Source organism: Callionymus lyra, chromosome 7, assembly GCF_982586985.1.
Source record: "Callionymus lyra chromosome 7, fCalLyr1.hap1.1, whole genome shotgun sequence".
Lineage (NCBI taxonomy): Eukaryota > Metazoa > Chordata > Actinopteri > Syngnathiformes > Callionymidae > Callionymus > Callionymus lyra.
Genome location: NC_141824.1, coordinates 26,374,655 through 26,393,105, shown reverse-complemented (window position 1 = coordinate 26,393,105; position 18,451 = coordinate 26,374,655). Strand labels below are relative to the sequence as shown.

General features: G+C 38.4%; 1 protein-coding gene across 2 annotated transcripts; it reads right to left on the bottom strand.

The window, feature by feature from the left end:
* Positions 1-103: 103 nt before the first annotated feature.
* Positions 104-16,617, bottom strand: dclk1b (doublecortin-like kinase 1b). 2 transcript variants are annotated; one of them, XM_087795932.1, is made up of 16 exons: positions 16,451-16,617; positions 15,755-16,137; positions 15,336-15,682; positions 8,158-8,257; positions 7,448-7,564; positions 7,021-7,115; positions 6,390-6,477; positions 6,147-6,313; positions 5,479-5,598; positions 5,263-5,409; positions 5,061-5,194; positions 4,914-4,991; positions 3,506-3,602; positions 3,341-3,421; positions 3,159-3,272; positions 104-1,989 (listed from the first exon to the last, which is right to left on the bottom strand). In XM_087795932.1, the coding sequence occupies exons 2-16, from the start codon at positions 16,113-16,115 to the stop codon at positions 1,783-1,785; spliced, it is 2,253 nt and encodes a 750-aa protein (XP_087652058.1). In that variant the 5' UTR covers positions 16,116-16,137; positions 16,451-16,617; the 3' UTR covers positions 104-1,782. The 2 variants fall into 2 exon arrangements, with proteins under 2 accessions (XP_087652058.1, XP_087652059.1); XM_087795933.1 differs by having other exon boundaries at positions 3,506-3,599.
* Between the last annotated feature and the right edge of the window lie 1,834 nt (positions 16,618-18,451).

The window sequence follows — 18,451 nt, the reverse complement described above, 5'->3', positions numbered from 1 at the left end:
TTCAGCTCAGTAGGTGGCGCTCGCGGTTCAAAACAACTCATTCAAAGACTATAGGATAGAGCGCCATCAAGTGGTCAAGTCTATTAAAAAAAATCAAGCTGCGTTCATCATTTGACAGGTCTTTTATATAACATCTTACATGAATGGATTATGAAGTCAACACAGCATCCATGAGCTTCAAGGTCAAACCGACATTCCACCTCATCTTGACAAAAAGTCATTCTACTTCTTAACTTGTGCTTTTTTTTTTGGTTAAATCTCTTCTATTTTTCCAGAGCCCTTCAATGTCAGATTAACACTTCAAGAGCACACTCACAGATGGAGACGATCGTTGAAAGAGTGACTATAAGTGGAAGAGTTTGGATGCATATTCCAGTTCATGCTGTCGTTCATCCGAGGCCCAGGGAGAAAAAAAAGAAAACAAGAGAGTTTCATTTGATGAAGACGTCTCTACTGGCTGACAGTGACAGGAAGCACCAACGTTTGACTCACAAGGAAAATAAAATAAAACAGTGACTCGACATCAGGGCTGGGCACGTGCTCAGGATTAAATCTTAATCATGACAGCTAATTCATTTATATAAAAAAACGTCTTCTTTTTTTTGTTAAACGCCCAGACCTGCTCCATCCTTGCTCATCCACGGGTGAACCTAATTGCACTTAAATCCATTCTGTGCTTTTACAAACATGCATCAACGAACCACACGGACATTCATGAGACCTTCTGCTGAAATACAAACACATTCAGACATGGATCGAACTCCTGCAGTGACCCTGAGCCACCGTCATACTTCTTAAACATTCTAAAACAATCTGTACAGTGCAGCGAATACATGTAGCAGCAAATTAAAAGTAGTGTGTGTGTGTGTGTGTCTCTAGACAGTGACAACAAAGATGCCTTTTATACAACAAGTCTGAAGTGACTCATAGTCGTCCACCATCAGGTCAAACAACTTCACTTTCAACAGTTTATCCCATTTCAACTTGCCTATCTTCCGATTATTTTAAACATAATTCACTTTTATTTTTACTTTTGGTCTCATTTTTACATGAATACTTCAACTTGTCTCTAAATTTAACCTAAACTAGTAGAATAGCACAATGAAAGATTAATTAGTGATGTTGATGTTCTTGGTTAACATCTGGATCCATAAGAATAGTCTGCAGCACATTACCCTCCGTCTACTTTCTCATGTTGCATGAGAACATGCTGTCCTGCTGAGCCATCAATAACATTTCAAATGCTTAAAAATAATATATATAAACAAATAAAGGACATTAATAACAAGAAAAATCCCAATCATGGAAATTAGTTCTCTCTAGTTATTACCAATTTATATAATACACTATAACTGAGTGAAACACCTGGTCAGGGATTTATCCTAACAAGTGATAGTTAAGTATGTTTGACCTGAGGGTGGCTAACATGAGGAGACGTGTGGTCAGTACAGTACAAGAGGCATGAAGAAGCAGCAAAGGTCATAATACATCCAAACATACAACCATCCAATACTGATTTATGTCAAAGTTCTGCAATGACTGGCTAATGAAAGCAGTACACTAACTAGTCCAGTAGAGGGCTCCAGAGTACTACAGTGCATATAGAAATAAGGCTTAAACAGTTTGAAAGGTGAATGAAATCACATGCTGTCGACGACGTTGTTTCACTGGCTAGTTGAGTATTGTGAGGGTGAGATCTGTAAATAAGTAGAAATACTGACGTAAAAATGGAAAGTCTGTTTAGTGTCCGCGTTAGCACCACGTTACCCCCCAGAGTGTGAACTAAAACGGGGAGACGGGAGAGCGGACGGTGCCGGCCGAACACGGGGAAAGATCCTCGGACTCGGAGGTGAAATCGGTCGCGGGTTGGCCCGGGGTGACCCCGCGGGAGGGGGTGGCGCCGAAGCCGTGAGGGAGGTTTACGACGGGCTTCAAGTCCAGGTTGCGCCTCGGTCGGAAAACTTGCTTCTCCTTGTCGAGGGGGGTTGTCTGGGTGGGGGAGGGGTGGGGGGGTGAGACAGTAGCAGAGTAAGAACCCGCCACACAGAGAAGAGCATCAACACCACTGAGAGGCGATGGTCGAGAGCGGAGGACGAGAGCTCAACAAGTATGGATGGCAAACATTGAGGGTCAAGATGGTGGATAGTAACGATAATGGAGTCAAGAAAGGATGAAACGGGATGAGAAAAGGGGGTTGACTATGGACGTCAGCATGCAGATCCTTTCAACATTGATAGACATTATTTTTTAAATTTAATTCTGAAGGTGCACTGGTCGTCATTTACTGTCCCAAAAGGTCGATACCAATTTTTGCCAATACTTTTACTACCGTTCACTAACTTTCACTAAACTAATTTACACCCAAAAGTAACTTTTTAAATATTATTAATCAGACAAACATATTAAATAACAACAATAATACTGTCTTATAACATTAGGACTAAATAATAAACTAAATAACAAATAAACAATACAAGACAGCAAGTTTTTAAAATAAAGATCAATTTCAATGAACAGATCAAAGCCTCACATAGTCATTAGGCATGTATTTCTTTACAAAAGGAGAATTTTCGGCCTCGTTATCTGAGAGAATATTTTCGTCGACTACATGTCCAGTCAAGCTGAACAGGTGCTTGGGAAAATAAAATAACTCATTTTGTATGAATACGAATAGCAATTTTTTGATTATTGCATTTTGTGGCAATTGCATTACCATCGGGATACGATATTGATTTGAAGGATTTTTCACTATCAATTGAGAGAGCAGCAGAGCGTCAGCAAAACTAAAATTAGACCCCAAACAAATCTTGCGGTGTAAATGAGCTGCTTGGTGGGGGTCATCCCTCGCAGCTTTTTGTTTAGGAATTTCAAACTAGTTTCCTGAAAGACATTTTAAAGAAGTGCTAGTAAATTTTCACTTATGTGTGCCATGACTTATTATTTTTCTTTATCTTTAACAAATAGAGAGGTCAGGATTCTAACATGTCCCTGACAAGTCTCACAAATAAAACTTAAATAGATAATTGGGTACCATCCAGCATTTTAATTTAACTGTCATCAGCACCACCTGCTGACAGGTTCTAAACAGGAGGACAATCATGGATGCAACAAACACTGAGGGCTGCAACATGCAGGGAAAGGTCAGGAAAATGAATTACCGTGATGACGGTCACTCCTGCTGCTGTGCTGTTCATCTTAGGTCCAGTGTTGAAGTTCTTCTTAATCTTTCCAGCCACCGCCAGCTGCTGATGACTCTCTGACGCGACGTCCTCCTGAAGAAACCAAACCAGCAACTCTCAACCAACACTGTCTCTAGTCTGGCTTTGAAATTAACACTTACATTGACCCACGGATGGTCCAGCACCTGAGCAGCTGAGAACCTCTGATCCACATCCAGCTGCAGCATCCCAGTGATCAGAGACTTCAGGAAATAGAAGATATGAGAGTTTTAGAGTATTAGAGTGACTTCTGACACATTCTTTGGTTCCAGAGTGGTGACCCTCACCTTGGCGGCTGGAGAAACATTCTCCCAGTATGTGGTTGGAAATTCAAGCTGTCCCTTCAGAATCTGCTCGAAGACAGAATCCTGATCTTCACCACTGCTGCAGGAGTAAACCAAAAGAGAATTAATATTTAATGCAAGTCTTTGAAATAGATTCTTCCAAAAATATGCTTCTACTGTGGATATGGTCCACAAAGTGAAAGATTTACTGCAGAAAAAGTTTTTACAGCCTACTTTTTGGATATTTTATTAGTAATATATATATATATATATAAATTAAATATAGTTGTGAGGGTTTTTATGGAATCATAGGTAATAATCTAATTTTGGTGAATATTAAAGGATGTTTTTTTTTCAGACACTCATTGACTTACATACTAAATCCAAGTAAAAAATACAGCGCATAAGATTGTATCACTCTTCCCCTTAAAGATGATGAAATAAAACATGATAAACATCTGAGAGATTTATAGATGATAATCTGACCATATCATTCACTATAAATTATGGTTATAGAAGACATTTAGAATAACTCACATTTAGATCTGATTTCTAACAACAGAGTGAATCTAATGTTGTTTTCCAAATGCTGCACAAGATTTTCATTTGCTCCAGATCTAAGTATTTTTATTCACCATTGATATGAATAACATGCAAAGGACCATTACACAAGTATATGCTGACAACAATTGTTTGATATTCTCAGTAAAAAAAAAAATTGAAAGAAAATTAGAGCTAACTAAATATAGTCACCAGTCACATCATCAGTCACATCATCAGCAAATACAGAATATAACAGCAAACAAATAAAATAAACATCTTCTGTGCTAAATAAACTATCAGACACACCTAGTTATGTATAAAGCTTATCTAACACTTTCAGTAAACAGAGGAGATTCAATGAATCTTCAGGCGATTCATAGTTTTATCCACCACTTTACCTGTACTTAAAGTAATGATTAAAAGATTAAAAATGATTGTTTCTGGCTTCTATTAATAACAAAATCATGAAACCTTTGTTGTGTCAGCTTCGGGTTTTATCTTCATGGTAACTTTAAAAGTCTTTCAGTACTTCAGATGAAAACCCCGTCTCTGACCCACTGCTGCAATGAATATTGGTCACATGACACTCCCAGACTCTCAGAGCCTTCCCGGCATGTTGTGAGTGAAAATCATCGGTAAAATAACAAAAGTCTTCTACTGCATGAGTCATGAATGTTTAAACCACCATTACAAAAAAAATGCCATAATATTACATATTGTTGCTCATTCACACCCAAACTTCAATGGTTTTAACCAGTTTCATCAAAGTGGAGGCTCCAGGATCGGAAGCATCAATATAAAAAACTGCTGACTCACACCTGTAACCATCTTGTACTTCAGGACTTGACAGAAACATCAGAGCACGTACCCACAAAAAGGTGGAAAACCACACAGCAGAATGTAGGTGATGACTCCAGCAGCCCAAATGTCCACCTTCAGGCCATAACTGTATTTCAAATGCAAAGAGAAACATTAGAAAATAGTCCTCTCCGGGTCAGACGTCTCCATCACTCACCCCGTCTCTGCTATGATCTCTGGTGCTACATACGTTGGTGTTCCACATACTGTATACAGAAACCCGTTGACGACAGTTGCTAAACCGAAGTCACCAAGTTTGAGGGATTTAGTGCCGTCCTGGTGCTCAAAAACCTGAGTGACAACGAGCGGGAAGTTTGTACCTAAGACGTGAATATGGTGAAATAATAGAAGGAACTCACCAACAGGTTTTCTGGTTTAATGTCTCTGTGGACGATGTTGAGGCTGTGCAGGTATTTGATGGCACTGGCGAGATTGAACAGCATGGTACCAGCATCCCGCTCGGTGTACTTGTTCGACGAAGTGATCGCATCGAAGAGATCGCCGCCCTGCGCGAACGACATCAAGAAGTTAGTTGTTGCTATGAGACATTTACATTGACCATGATTTTCACACACCTTCACCAGCTCCATGACAAGGTAGAGCTCGTTGTGGGTGTCCATCTCCTCCACCAGCAGCACGATGTTGGGATGTTTGACGCGTCGAAGGATGGATACTTCACTCTGGATCATGTGCTCCTGAAACATGAGTCACAAACGTCGGCAACTCAACCAAGCTAATGCTTTATTACCAAGTTGAGTCTTCGTAGAGTTAAAAAAAGATGAAGGTAAACATAATACTTTTGATTTGCTAGAGTTATTAACATTAGCTTGATGCATGATGAAAACGGGGGGCACCACACAAATCCGGATAGACCAATCAGAAGAAAATTATTTTATAATTGGCCAATTTATCGTAGGGAAAATGTCCTTTTTAAAGACAGATAACCTCCATACTGTCATGTAATTGACCCATGATGTTTCGCTCCTCATTTAGGATCTTTAAACACATCCTCGTCGTTTCTCCCTTTTTTTAGTACACAGTGTGTCTGTTAAAGAAAAAGTCAAACTGTCAAAAGGTTTTATTTTATGTTTGGAACGGGGTAGTGAAAACAGTTTGAAAATAAGTTGATATTTATTGTGTTTTGTTGCATTTGAATGCAATGTTCTCTAGTGAGATTTTTGAGTATGAATGCATCATCTATAAGATTTTGTTAAATTTAAAGAAATAGAAAAATCAGTTTCACCTTTCCTCTGCATTTGTGCTTGCTGATGATCTTCAGAGCAAACTCTCTTCCAGTGGATTTCTCCACACACTCCCGCACCACTGCGAAGTTGCCTTCCCCCAAGATCCGTCCCACTTTGTACCTCTCAGCTATGGAGGACGGAATTGGGCCGTCCTCGACAGGCTCAGCTGAGAACAATGAAACAACTAGATATGAATGAGTAGTTCCCAGACATATTCATGCTACCAATGATTTTTTTTTTACCTTCAATGCACGGACCATCTCCTTCATCCATCGAGCTGCAGATCTTCGTTGAGGCCAATGAGAGTGAGGAGCCACTGTGCTGAGATCCCTGGAAATATTTAGACAATGACCTTCAGTCGTAGATATACATTTAGAGTTGAATCCCGTGAAGTGAATGTAACAATAGAAAGTTAAATATAGAAAGTGAAAAACTGGAACGAGATAATGAGAAAATATCAGCTGTAGACACGACAAATTCCCCCAGTGAACCGTGGCACAAATTAATGATGGGACACCTGATAATAGGATTTCGCTACATTGTTAAATCGGGCTGAACATCTCGGAACATGTCGCCGTTCACTGATCGAGGAGATAGTCACAATGGGAATGTGCTGCTAGAGTTCTAATGAGGTCTCCGGGAAAAACACAACACAGCACTGATGGAGGACACGATACCAGATTTATTGAAGGAGTTTTAATATTTTCTTTCTGACATTGACGGGAAGCTAAAAATAAATGCTTTTTTCATTTTTTTGTTAATATGCTAGCGCAACTTTTTAGCAATATGAAAAATTGAAATTAATTTTTGATAAATAAAAATATATGCTCAAAGTCTTGATAGAGAACTGTATACATGATGTTTCTTTGCTACCTGACGTCTCCGCAGGCTCGCTGGACTGGTGGGAGAGTGAGTCGGAGACTTCCCAGATCGTGGCGTGGACAGCTGACTTCCTGCAGTCCCGTTTGCTGTGGAAAATAATGATGAACAGAACCTGTTTAATTCAACTTCATCAAGGGCACCTTGTGGAACTTGAGTTAACTTTTGCAACATTACAACATTAAAAATGTACCAAGAGCAAGTTTCTGAGTCTGCAGTGTTTTGTCCTTCATTGATTGTCTGACTAGTACCTCACCGAAGAACCAGTTTACCATGGTTGGTAACTTCAGCACAGGGCCCCCAGCGACATACAGAAGCTCTTAGAGCACTCACTTTCTAATCACTTGCTGCTTATCGATATATTTTATGACATGAACTTCAAACATAAAAAACAAACCTAGAGATCTATTGACTTTCTTACCTGAGCCAGTTGAAGATGGAGATTTACTCCGGCGTGACATTCCACCACTTCTGGGTGAAGAGCGACCTTGTGCAGTCGGAAGTCGACCATAAGAAGCAGACTTTGCAACCCTGCACTCTACACAAACAAAAGATTTCAACATTTTAAAAGTCTTTAAGGTTTAAAATATATTTCTTTTACAATAATAATTCATCACGGAATTCTAGGAACGACACACCTGGCATCTTTTCCGAGGTGTCTCTGACTTACACTTGAGTACAACCAGATGCATTTTTTGGCCAAATATATATAAGAAAACAGGTAAAAAGAAATGTATTTCAATGAGCAGGACAAGGGTGAAGACTACATGACAAATCTCTATCTCATAAATGTTAAAACATACCTCTGTAAAATGTGTATAACTGCCTGCAGACAAGAATACTATTTAAAAAAAAAAACAAAGCATCATTGTTGTTGCATTTATCAGCGATTTTACTATTTTTTACCATCATAGAATGCAGCTATTTCTCTTATGAAAGTAAGCAGTACATCTGACACTTCTCCGTCACTATCTGTATTCATCTGCTGACAAACCTAAGTGAAAAGCAAACCTCTTCCTGTGTGTACTTAACATTTCAGTCACTACATGTGAACACTTTAACAGCAGCCTCAGCTGCTGTGGTTGGACTACAGTCTCTCTCTTAGTAGGTTCATTAGTGATGCGTTCTCACCGCCCTCATCCAAATTAAAGTCATCCTGGTAGCGGAACTTTTCGGGTCCACAGGCGAAGAATATATCATCATCTCCGAAAAAGTCCTGAAGGGAACTGATCTAAAAAAAAAAAGGAAAATCTGTTAGTCGGTATCATTTGAATATTTTCTTTCTTCAAGCGACAGCATTAATAATCAATCAGGTTCTGGTATATATGTAATGAATATAACATATAATACAAGTAAATTATAACCATACATCAGCTTCTTTCAACAGAGACTAAATTTGAGCAATACATTTTATAGTAAACATACACTCATTTCTCTGGTTGTAAAACTGCCTGGGAAAACATTCCCAGTCACAGAGGCAATATCTCTGGATTTACTGTGTGGTAAACACCCCTTTATTATTTACTGGTTTATTTTGAAGAAAAAGACCATAAACTCTGGCCCTTTGAAAACAAAAAATTTAAAAAAAAAAAAAAATTCCAACTGGTAAATTGGTAAAAAAAAAAAAATATTACAAAAAACAAAAGTACTCTGCTGTTTCCTCACCCATCCGACCCTGAGTGGCTTGCTTTCATCTGTTTTTTTCAACAGAAAAACATTATCAATTCGATCTGCTAAATGGATATTACATTATGGAGGCTAGAGATGTGGCCAATGCATCTTTACATCACATTAGCTGGGCCGGAACTGGAACACAAAACAAAGTTGCTGGCAAGGGCGTGACATCGAGTTCTGACCTCAGAGGCTGAGAGGCTGCAGCGTATAAATCAGACGTAAACTTATCAGATAGAGCAAATATGGTTAAGTGAACATTTCCAGAAGCAGACAATTGATGCTACATTGCTTTGACTTTTATAATTCAGAATATAAGATGATTTCCATTATTAAGGCTTGCTTTTCTTTTAAAAAACTACAAAAGAACATAAATGTCATTAAATGTCTAGACTTTGAAACTGAATTTATGATAAGAACCTTATTAAATAACAGATCAACTGGAAAGTATTTATATAGAAATGTCTCATTTAGAAGCAAGTTCAGATATTAGTTCACATAAAGAATGATCTCTGGTCATTTAAATGTTCATAAATAGCTTGGAAAAAGGGATACTTTTCCCAAAATCTTTCTCTACTGCCATGCCAATGCGATACTGGCAGAAATCAATACTCACAGTTCAAACTTAAAGATGGGTGAATTAGATTAAATAGAGCAATGGACATAAACATACTTCATCTTCAAAAAGTAACGCATTATTAAATATTTCCTTTACTATATTGAATTACAAACCTTAAGTGCAACTGAATAAGTAATGAAATACACACAGGCTGTAACTTAATATGAAGGAGGAAATGTACTTTGAATTGTATTCACTTCAACTAGATACACAATGTGTTATCTGAACAAAGAAAAGCTCTTTATTTATACTTTTCAACCCAAATCTGTGACATATGTGCTTCATGCAATTATTTCTCTCCCAGGAGAGAAACTGTTAATTGCCTTTTGGGCACAATTAAGATTGAAATCACACTGAATAAACGAGACAGCGGCTCAGCAGGCCGCTCACATTTTATTAAGTATATAATTTATTAACCGTGATGAGTCGCGAGGGTAGTTTTATATTGCGACACAGTTGCAATTACAGATAACACCCAGATAGTCGAGGGTAACACTCAATTTACATTTAGAGTACTGAGAGGATGAAAAGAGTTTGACGTTTGGTTTTAGTAAAAAAGTAAAATTCTGGTTATTAACCTTAAAATTTGAAACTTGGTGGCCATTTACAATAATAATAAAAGCATTCTCTCAAGTCAACCAGAGTTAGCGTACCTATCAAGACAAGCAGGTAAATAACAGTTGTTAGAAGTAAGGCTTCATAAAAAAAAGAGCATCACCGAGACACTTTAAAACACCGCAAGTGTTCTGCTCTCTGGTGAATTGACATGTTAATTGTCTGCACTTGTTTGCGGATTTAGAGAGCTGATGCTTCTGCTGCTCTCTGAAAAGCCTGCCTTGGTGGATCCATCGTCATAAATAAATGAAGGCACCGTCAAAGCCCTGACCTTCTCCTCAGAGGGATTACTGATGTGCTTAAGTTACACTCGTTCTTCTTTTTAAAGAGCAAAGCAGCGATAAAGAAAAACAGTTTTGCTTCCTAACACCGTCTTCTCTTCACACCTCATGCTGATGGAATATTATATTTTACAGCTCACTAAAAGAAACCTTATTATATGTAAACAAGATGAATTATTAATCTTCTCAATGAGCTGTGGCAGTTCAGTAAACAATACTATCTCCTACAAAGTGGACCGCTGATTCTGTATGCGACCTCTGGTTCAGTAATCACAGAAATGTGTTGACCTTCCATTAAATATGTTGCTAACAATCACACATACATGCGTGTGTGACGTGACTGCAAGCAAAAGCCAAATAATTACACTGCACAAAGACAAATGTCAGATTACACAAGGTTAAAAAAAGCAGCTTGTGTTTAAATGTAGGCTAAAAATAAATAACTTCTATCCTGGTATGAATAAAGAAAAATCCAGTGTAACAAATGCTTTGTCATACGCCCTGCAATTGCTCATCACAGCCATTTCCTCTACTGATAACCGCCCACCCCTCCTCCAAGCGCCCAAAGGGGGGGATGCACAGTGGTTACCAAGGAGACCAGACAGATTCCCAGCTGTGAGATATGGAGAGCGTGAGGGGAGCAGCTATTGCAGGCTCATCAGTCTATCAGAGGCGCTGAGTCGTAGAAACCAGAACCAGGGAAGCAACACCCAGAGCTTGGACCAGATTCAATATTTTCTTTTCAATGCATCTAATGGCTACTTTCAAAAACATAGCAAAGCTCGAACAGCTCAGTCATTTGCTCAAGACGTGGTGTAGAGATGCTGGTAACTAGCGGCTGCTTATAGCAGTTTAAATGTTGGACAGGTCTTTAGAATGTTCATATATCCAGCAGGTTATCCAGCAGATACTGGAAGTCTCTACAACAGAATTACAGTGTCTTAATAATGACAGGCTGCAGTCACTGAGGAACACACATATAACATTAACTGATGGGCAAAAAGGTGAAAATTCCCGTGTTCAAATGAATTTATACTATCTTTCAGTCGACCATTGCTCGGTCACAGATTTATATAATAGAATAGATTTGGTAATGCAAAGCAAATGAACCATTATTGTATTCCTGCAATCCACCTCTTAACGGTTAACAATAAAGAACAAAACATTCCTAATACCGGTCCACCTGAGACCACATTTTCCACCATCAAGCGCCAGGAAATAAGAAAATCTATTGTCCTGAGTGAGCCCAACTAGATCTCATGAATACATTGATCATCCCCGCCGGCTCACTGACACAGCATCTCCATCATGTCCCTCCCTCCCCCACCGGAGCACAGCAGCCGAGAGCATCCAAGCAACGTATCCACCATCAATCTGGGATCCAGCACTGAATCCTAAATAAGAACTGTTGCTTATAGAATACAGAACAAAGGGAACTGAAAATGGGGAGTGGCATAATAAAAAAAAACAACAGATCAATTAAAGGCAGAAGAATAACTCTCTATCACACATCGACATGGGAGATGGAACAGTGGAGGCTGGTATCTGTCCACCCCGAGTCGATCAGCAGTTAGTCGATTGGCGAGTCTGGGAGAAACACTGACTCATTTCAACGCAACAGTTTTCATTTATTGTTGAGACCAAAAAATACTAAAGAAATATTCACTTTCAGCACAAGTGACTGTACTTTTTAGTAAGTATGAGGGCAACATTTATTGGTTTGAAAAGTAAATTTCTCTTCAACGGCCTTAATTTTTTTCAAGTTAATACTGATGTTAAGTATTTTTTACTTTATTTTGAGGGCAGATACTGTTAGAAAGCAAAAAACTCACCTAAACATACACTATATCGTAATAACATAACTCCAATGCCTGACAGTTGTGAAGATGTTCAAGGAGAATATATTCGTCCTCTCAATATGTACAGTAAAATTGAATCACAAGCTTCTTATTTAAAATCAAACCCTGGCCACTAGATATTTTACTTTTGAGAGAATGACTTTTGCAATACTTTCTTTGACTTTGGTAGGCTTTTAAATGACAGTCAAACGGAGAACAATCATTTTTTATCATATGATTGCATTTGAGAAGAAAGAGATTAGACTCTAGGCTTTGTCACCTTCAGTCAGCCCTTGATATAGAGAAAGGTGAGGTTTGAGATGTTAGATCTGCTGTACCATATCAAAATCAATCAATCAATACATCTTAGAAATTCTGGCTGGGTTTTTATAAATAGCCACTGCTACTTTTGAATAAAACGGCCTCGTGGAACCAACCACAGATAAAAGAGAATAGCTGCTGAACAACGACTAACAGACTGACTCTGCATGTATCAGCCAAGTCACAGCAGTAGTGGAGGAAAGCCAGAGTTTTTCATGCTGTCAACTTTGTCTGTTAATTCACAGTCAAATGACATTTTAGCAACATTTAATTATGTTCCATTGAAATGCATTAAATGGATCTTTAAGTTGACTTGAGCAATGCTCGGTATTTTCTGCTCATACTGTTTCTAATGTAGTTCAGAATAGTCGGTGACTGGCCAAGATACTTTTTAACACAGAAGAAAGGTGATGGTTTGCATACTGTAATTACATTGCAGCAGAGCCAGATCCAATACTGTGGTTTGAAAAGCCCAGGGCCAAGTCTGGCTCCCTCGACCTACTGATCCATGCAGAACTCTCACAGCTCCATCCCACAAAGAACAGCATGTGCATGCAGGGATGTGACATTTGCTCTCGCTTCAAAGAGAATCTGTCTGTGGGATCTTAAAGCTGCCACTTTTTTTAGTCTTTTCAGAACAAAATGGGTTTATTATCTGATCGAAGCAGGACAGAGGAGTCTAGTATGTTTATGTAGATTAATTCATCTATAAGTCAAAATGGAAATGTAAGCCTGAAGGTTACAGGGTGACAAATGTCAAACCTTAAATTGTACTCTATCCATTATTAAGTCGTAAGTCATGGGCTCTGCTCTCATAACCTCTCGTTCGCCAATATTTCAGAAGGAGGAGAAATGTATAATTTGAACTTCAAAACTGCATCCTGATCTGCAGAGTAAAGATGCACTCGCTAATGTCATCATTATCGCCATCTTATTGAGCTTGCCACAATTTACAATTTAATCCAAGTGTTTATAATAAGTAAATGACAAGCATCTGCATAAAATGTTCTTTATACATTGTCTTTTGGAAAATTGATCAAAGATATGAATGCTTAGTGGAGAAAATTGTCTTTTTAAAAAGTGTTAAGCAGAGTTATGGCAAAACATGTAAACCAAACTTTTACACATAAGAAAAGTAAGTAAGTAAGGAAGTTATTTATATTTATAGAGCGCTTTTCTAGACCAGGGTCACAAAGCGCTTAAAGAATCAAAAATAAATATTTAAAAAATATATACTAAAACGATCAAGATCACACAGAGAAAAACACAGGAGTTTATATATTATATATATCAAAAGCTACTGTTTGAACTAATGAAGGTTTAAATTGGTACTGCTCATCGCAAATTGCATCCTTTAACCCGACAGTGTGAAGACACAATGTTGAATAATTAATATATCTCAAGCTTTCCTCTTGTTAAGTGCCAAAACTAATGTTTGAATCCATCTTGTCCCAAGATTAAGCCCGGCCACGTGCTCCATCTTGCCTACACCTAAAGTTCCACCATTACTACTGCACCGATCTGCTGCAGAGGCTGTTACCTAGCAACCAGCTCAGGAAAACCAAATCACCATAGAAACCATGGGAGTGAAAACGAATTGGAGGGTGATATGAACAGGGAGGGGCAGAGGAGACATTTACTGAGAGACTGAGTTGAAGAGTTTAGAATGAACGTTGGAATCTGCCTGCATGAGTACTGACTAGGAATTTACAATGTTTCTTCCGGCTCCTTCCGAAGTCAGCCAGAGGGGAACCTTTTCACTGTTAGTTATGTCAAATTACAGCCACATTCATCAGAGTTCAACATGTCTTGTATGTGGCCTTTTCAACTTTCCATCCAGCTTGTCTCCTCCTTGTTCTTTAAACTCTCATTCCTGTCATTTTGCTTTAACACACTCTGAACAAGCAAATGAAAGATGACCACAAAACACTACTGCACTCCATCCGACCCACCTTGTCTGCTCTTTTCTTCTTCTTTTTTTATTAAAACCAGTTACGACAAATAATTTATCAACCTTCATGGCCTGAAGTTGGAGCTTAACCCTTGTATCCTTCCCTCTGCATAAGTCAGCAAAGCCAAAAACTGTGAACAAAGTTCTGTTCATTAAACTGCTGTCGCTAAGAGGAATATTTAAGCATGTGCTGCATCAGCCACGTAAAAGCGCATCTATCAACATTAACAAGGAGTCCTGGAAACCTAGTTTTACCATCAAATACCCTGACTCTTCACATTGTTTTCGGGTTTATAGAGTGAAAAATGCAAGTATATTACATATAATAGGTTAATGCAATTGTTAAAACGTATTAACGTATAATAGTATTAACAGTATTATAATAAGTGTCAATAAGTGACACTTTTACAAGTAATACTGAAACAGCTTCTATCCTCCTTACTTTTTTCTTTTTAATTTATTAAACAAACCCACGTCAAATTGCCCTTCAATGAATAATGTATAGGTGTGTTCCCTGTGTTTTTATTTAATAGGACATCATTCAACTTATCCTATCTTTATCGAAAACTTATGATAGCCACTGACCAATGCAGGCCAGGGAAATGTATTAAAAAAAGGAGCACCTACACTTGTTTTCACATGTGTTTCTAATGTTGATGTGTAAATAACGCACAACAGGTCTGGGGTCAGAGAAGCTAGTTTTGGACAAATGTCTTCAATAAAAATGATGATGATACTTCAGACATCAGGAAGTCACTTGCAGTTCGGCCTCAATGTTTATCACAAAACTTGAATACTTTAACAAATAATATATTTGAAATTGCAGAGGGTTGTCATTTTTTCTAATTTAGGATCAACTTGAAGATGTGAACTTCTGTTTACTAATAACATTTTGACATTTTAGCTGGATGGGCTTCTGGGTAAAACACAATCTGTCAAAGAGAGTTAGAACCTCCCTGGGTCAGTAAGAAGTAAGGATTATTGAGTTGTGTGTGACAAAAAGCTGAACCCACCGGTTTTCCATCCACGGTGTAAAGCCTTTTGACAACCCCGGAGTCCAACTTGATGGCATCTGTGATGTCAGTCATGACTTGCTCGAAGGAGTGGGCCGTCTTCTTGTTGAGCAAGATTCTCACCGCCTTGCGAGGCTTCACACCACTGCGCACGATGGTGACCAGTTTGGGTCGGATGAAATCTTTACCCTCCTTCGTCTCCTGGAGTCCCGCCTTGGCGCTGCCCAGGGAAGGAGGGTCTCGTGCAGACACAGGCGTCTTCGCTCCGGCTGACCAGTTCGGATTCACATTCTTAGTGTATTCCAGTGTCTTAAATGGCTCGATGGAAGCACAGACATAACTTTCACCTGCAGAGACACAAAAAGACCTTAAATTGCAGTCCAAGGATGAGAGAGTTAAAAGACATGATGCTAAGTCACCTTCGACGAGCTGGTCCATACTTGTGATCCGTGTCGTCCCATCTACGGAATATATGGTTCGCACCCCCTGAGGTAAGTTGACGTTATCAGACAGCGATCGCGTCAGGTCGGCCAAGAGGGCCTCCAGAGACCGAAATCGCTCCTGAGAAATAGCGTAAACTATCCCCTGAAAATAGCGGTCCCCGTTGCGGTAGAAGCGAACCTTCTTGGCCTTCTTCTCGGAGATCAAGGCTTGCAGCGTCCTGGTTCTGTACAGGCTGCAGTGGGCACTATGAGTGGGACTGGGGAGCCCATTTCCTCTGGAGCCCCTCCGGGTGTATCTCAGAGCCTTGTCTCGCTCATCAAAGTGCTCGAGCTCCATGACGGTGCAGTATTACCTCTCCCTGAGGAGGACAGGAACAAAAAAAGAAGTGACGGTTGTCGTTGTAAATTAAATATTGAAACACAGGTACAGTATCGGGACGACATGCGGGATGTGAGCATGGCTGCTAGTTTTCAGGATGAAGCAGCACGTCACACCCATTCCCTGCTGCCTTGTTGAAATGAATGTATTTCAAATAAAATAAAAAATCCTAAAATTGCAATTTAGATTAAAAAACAATCACTGCAGCAGCATCCTGTTCACGTCTGTCACATGAAAACATTGATAAACATAGTTAGAATAGAGGATTAAAAGGCGTTTTAGATGTGTCTTACCTTGAGGGTGAACGCAGAAGTATTCAATAGGTTTGTGTTCAAGATCATTCATTCATTCGCCGCCTCGGATGGTCCATGCGTCCCTTTGTTGCCCCTGTGATGGTGCTCGTGTGCCTGCCGTGCGTGTGCATGCAGAGAGGAGGCAGCTGTAGCCGGTGTCCGCCACCCTCCCCCTACCCTCCCCCTGTCCCTCCACCTCCTCCCCCCTCATCCTTCTCCCCCTTCCTCGCTGCGGTGATATTCGCACCGGACAGGCTGCTCTGCTCGCGGCGCGCTACGCCCTCTCTCCACCTGCCCATACCCCCGAAGTGCTGCATAACAAAATAAGCAAAAATACATATAAACTTCCTCACAATAAAAGTATTCGACTTTAGAGACGCACACATCACTTAAAAAAAAAGTAAAAAGGTTTGAGTATCTTAACGCGTTTCACCTAATTGTAAAAAATAAATAAATACAATAAAATATAAATTGCTACTGAATATATTAATATAATAACTACATTATTCAATTTAAAATATCCGTTACTTTAAGTACACTTTTTTAAAAGTTATTTTTTCCAAAACACTAAGCTAGCTTGTGCTAGCTTGCGAGATGCTACATGAATATTTACTTCCGGGTAGTCCACTATGTTTACTTTTATTATTATTATAATTATTTTATTTCCTTTACTTTAGCATTGGCAAATATATATATATTTTATTTCAAAAAACATATCACAACAACAAGATTAATAATTATAAAATAAAATTACAATATTAAAAAAATATCACACACTTGTACTAGTAGATTAGATAGACATATATATATATTTTAGTATAGGTGTATTAAAAAGTAAGTAACTAATTAATTTGTATTTATAGAGTGCTTTTCCAGACCAGGGTCACAAAGCGCTTAAACAATCAAAACAATACTCAATAAAATATATACTTAAAAGGTCAAGATAACAACGAGAACAAACAGGATGTTGGATTGTTGTTTATTTATTTGTCTTTTTTTTTTTTATTCATATTTTATTTTGTTGTTATTTCTTATTATTCTGTTATTATCATTATTATTTATTTATTTGGGTTTTATATTATCTTTATTAATTTAGTTGTCGTTAATGTGTTTGTATGATTGTTCATTATTTTGTGAGCTGTTCTGACAACCTTAATTTCCACAATGTGGGATGATTTAATGAATAAAGGCCTATAATAATAATAACATTAAATAAATAGAAGTATTAATTACTAGAAACAGTTTTATATTTGAATACTTAAGTATCCATGTTTATCTAAAATGTTTATTTTAATGCTTCGCTTTTGAATTTGGTTTCCACTCAATCACTTTATTATTGGGCTTTTGTCCAATTGGCTTGTGGTCGACATAATCCACTTATCCTCACAGGTAGGAAGGTAACTTTTAAATTTGCTGACACTGAATCTAAATGGAGAAACTTGAGGGACGTTTAGACACTAAAATTATGTTAAAGTGTATTCTGAAGGTAAAGTAAGTCATTCAAAACCTTCCGAACAATAATGACTTTGATCAGCAGGAATATGTTTCAGGATGAACGGTCTTTGATAGAAAAGAGACAAACAAAGGCGTGTTTCCTAAAAGGTCCAAGGACGAGTCAAAATGGACTTGGGCAAATTAAATGGTGTCCCATTTTTCCAAAAGTAAGCTCTGGGGTTAGTCAGAGGAAGATGATGATAGAGTGAGTCATCACAGAGGACAGAAATGCAAACCTGCCGAAACCGAAACTGTTGAGTCAGCGTCTTAATTCAGCTATTGTTTCTTCTGCAATTAGAATTACAGCGGGGAATATTTTACCATATTTAAGCACATAGCAAGAGGAAAACATAAAATAAATTGTATACTGAAAATGTACTGTATATAAATAAAAGAACATTCTATATTGTTTAACATTTGAATAAAATAAAGACATCACATTTAAATAGTTCGAAAGTACTGTGTTGAGATAGAGGAAAAAATAAAAATGAATACTCATAACACACA

What these genes read in the sequence shown, in the direction of transcription:
- dclk1b (XM_087795932.1), bottom strand. Translation starts at nt 16,115, where the DNA reads ATGGAGCTCGAGCACTTTGATGAGCGAGACAAGGCTCTGAGATACACC. An exon ending in ACACCGTGGATGGAAAACCG is followed by an intron (nt 8,258 to 15,335) that starts GTGGGTTCAGCT and finishes TTTTTTTTTTAG; the next exon opens with ATCAGTTCCCTTCAGGACTT. An exon ending in TCCATCTTCAACTGGCTCAG is followed by an intron (nt 7,116 to 7,447) that starts GTAAGAAAGTCA and finishes TATTTTCCACAG; the next exon opens with CAAACGGGACTGCAGGAAGT.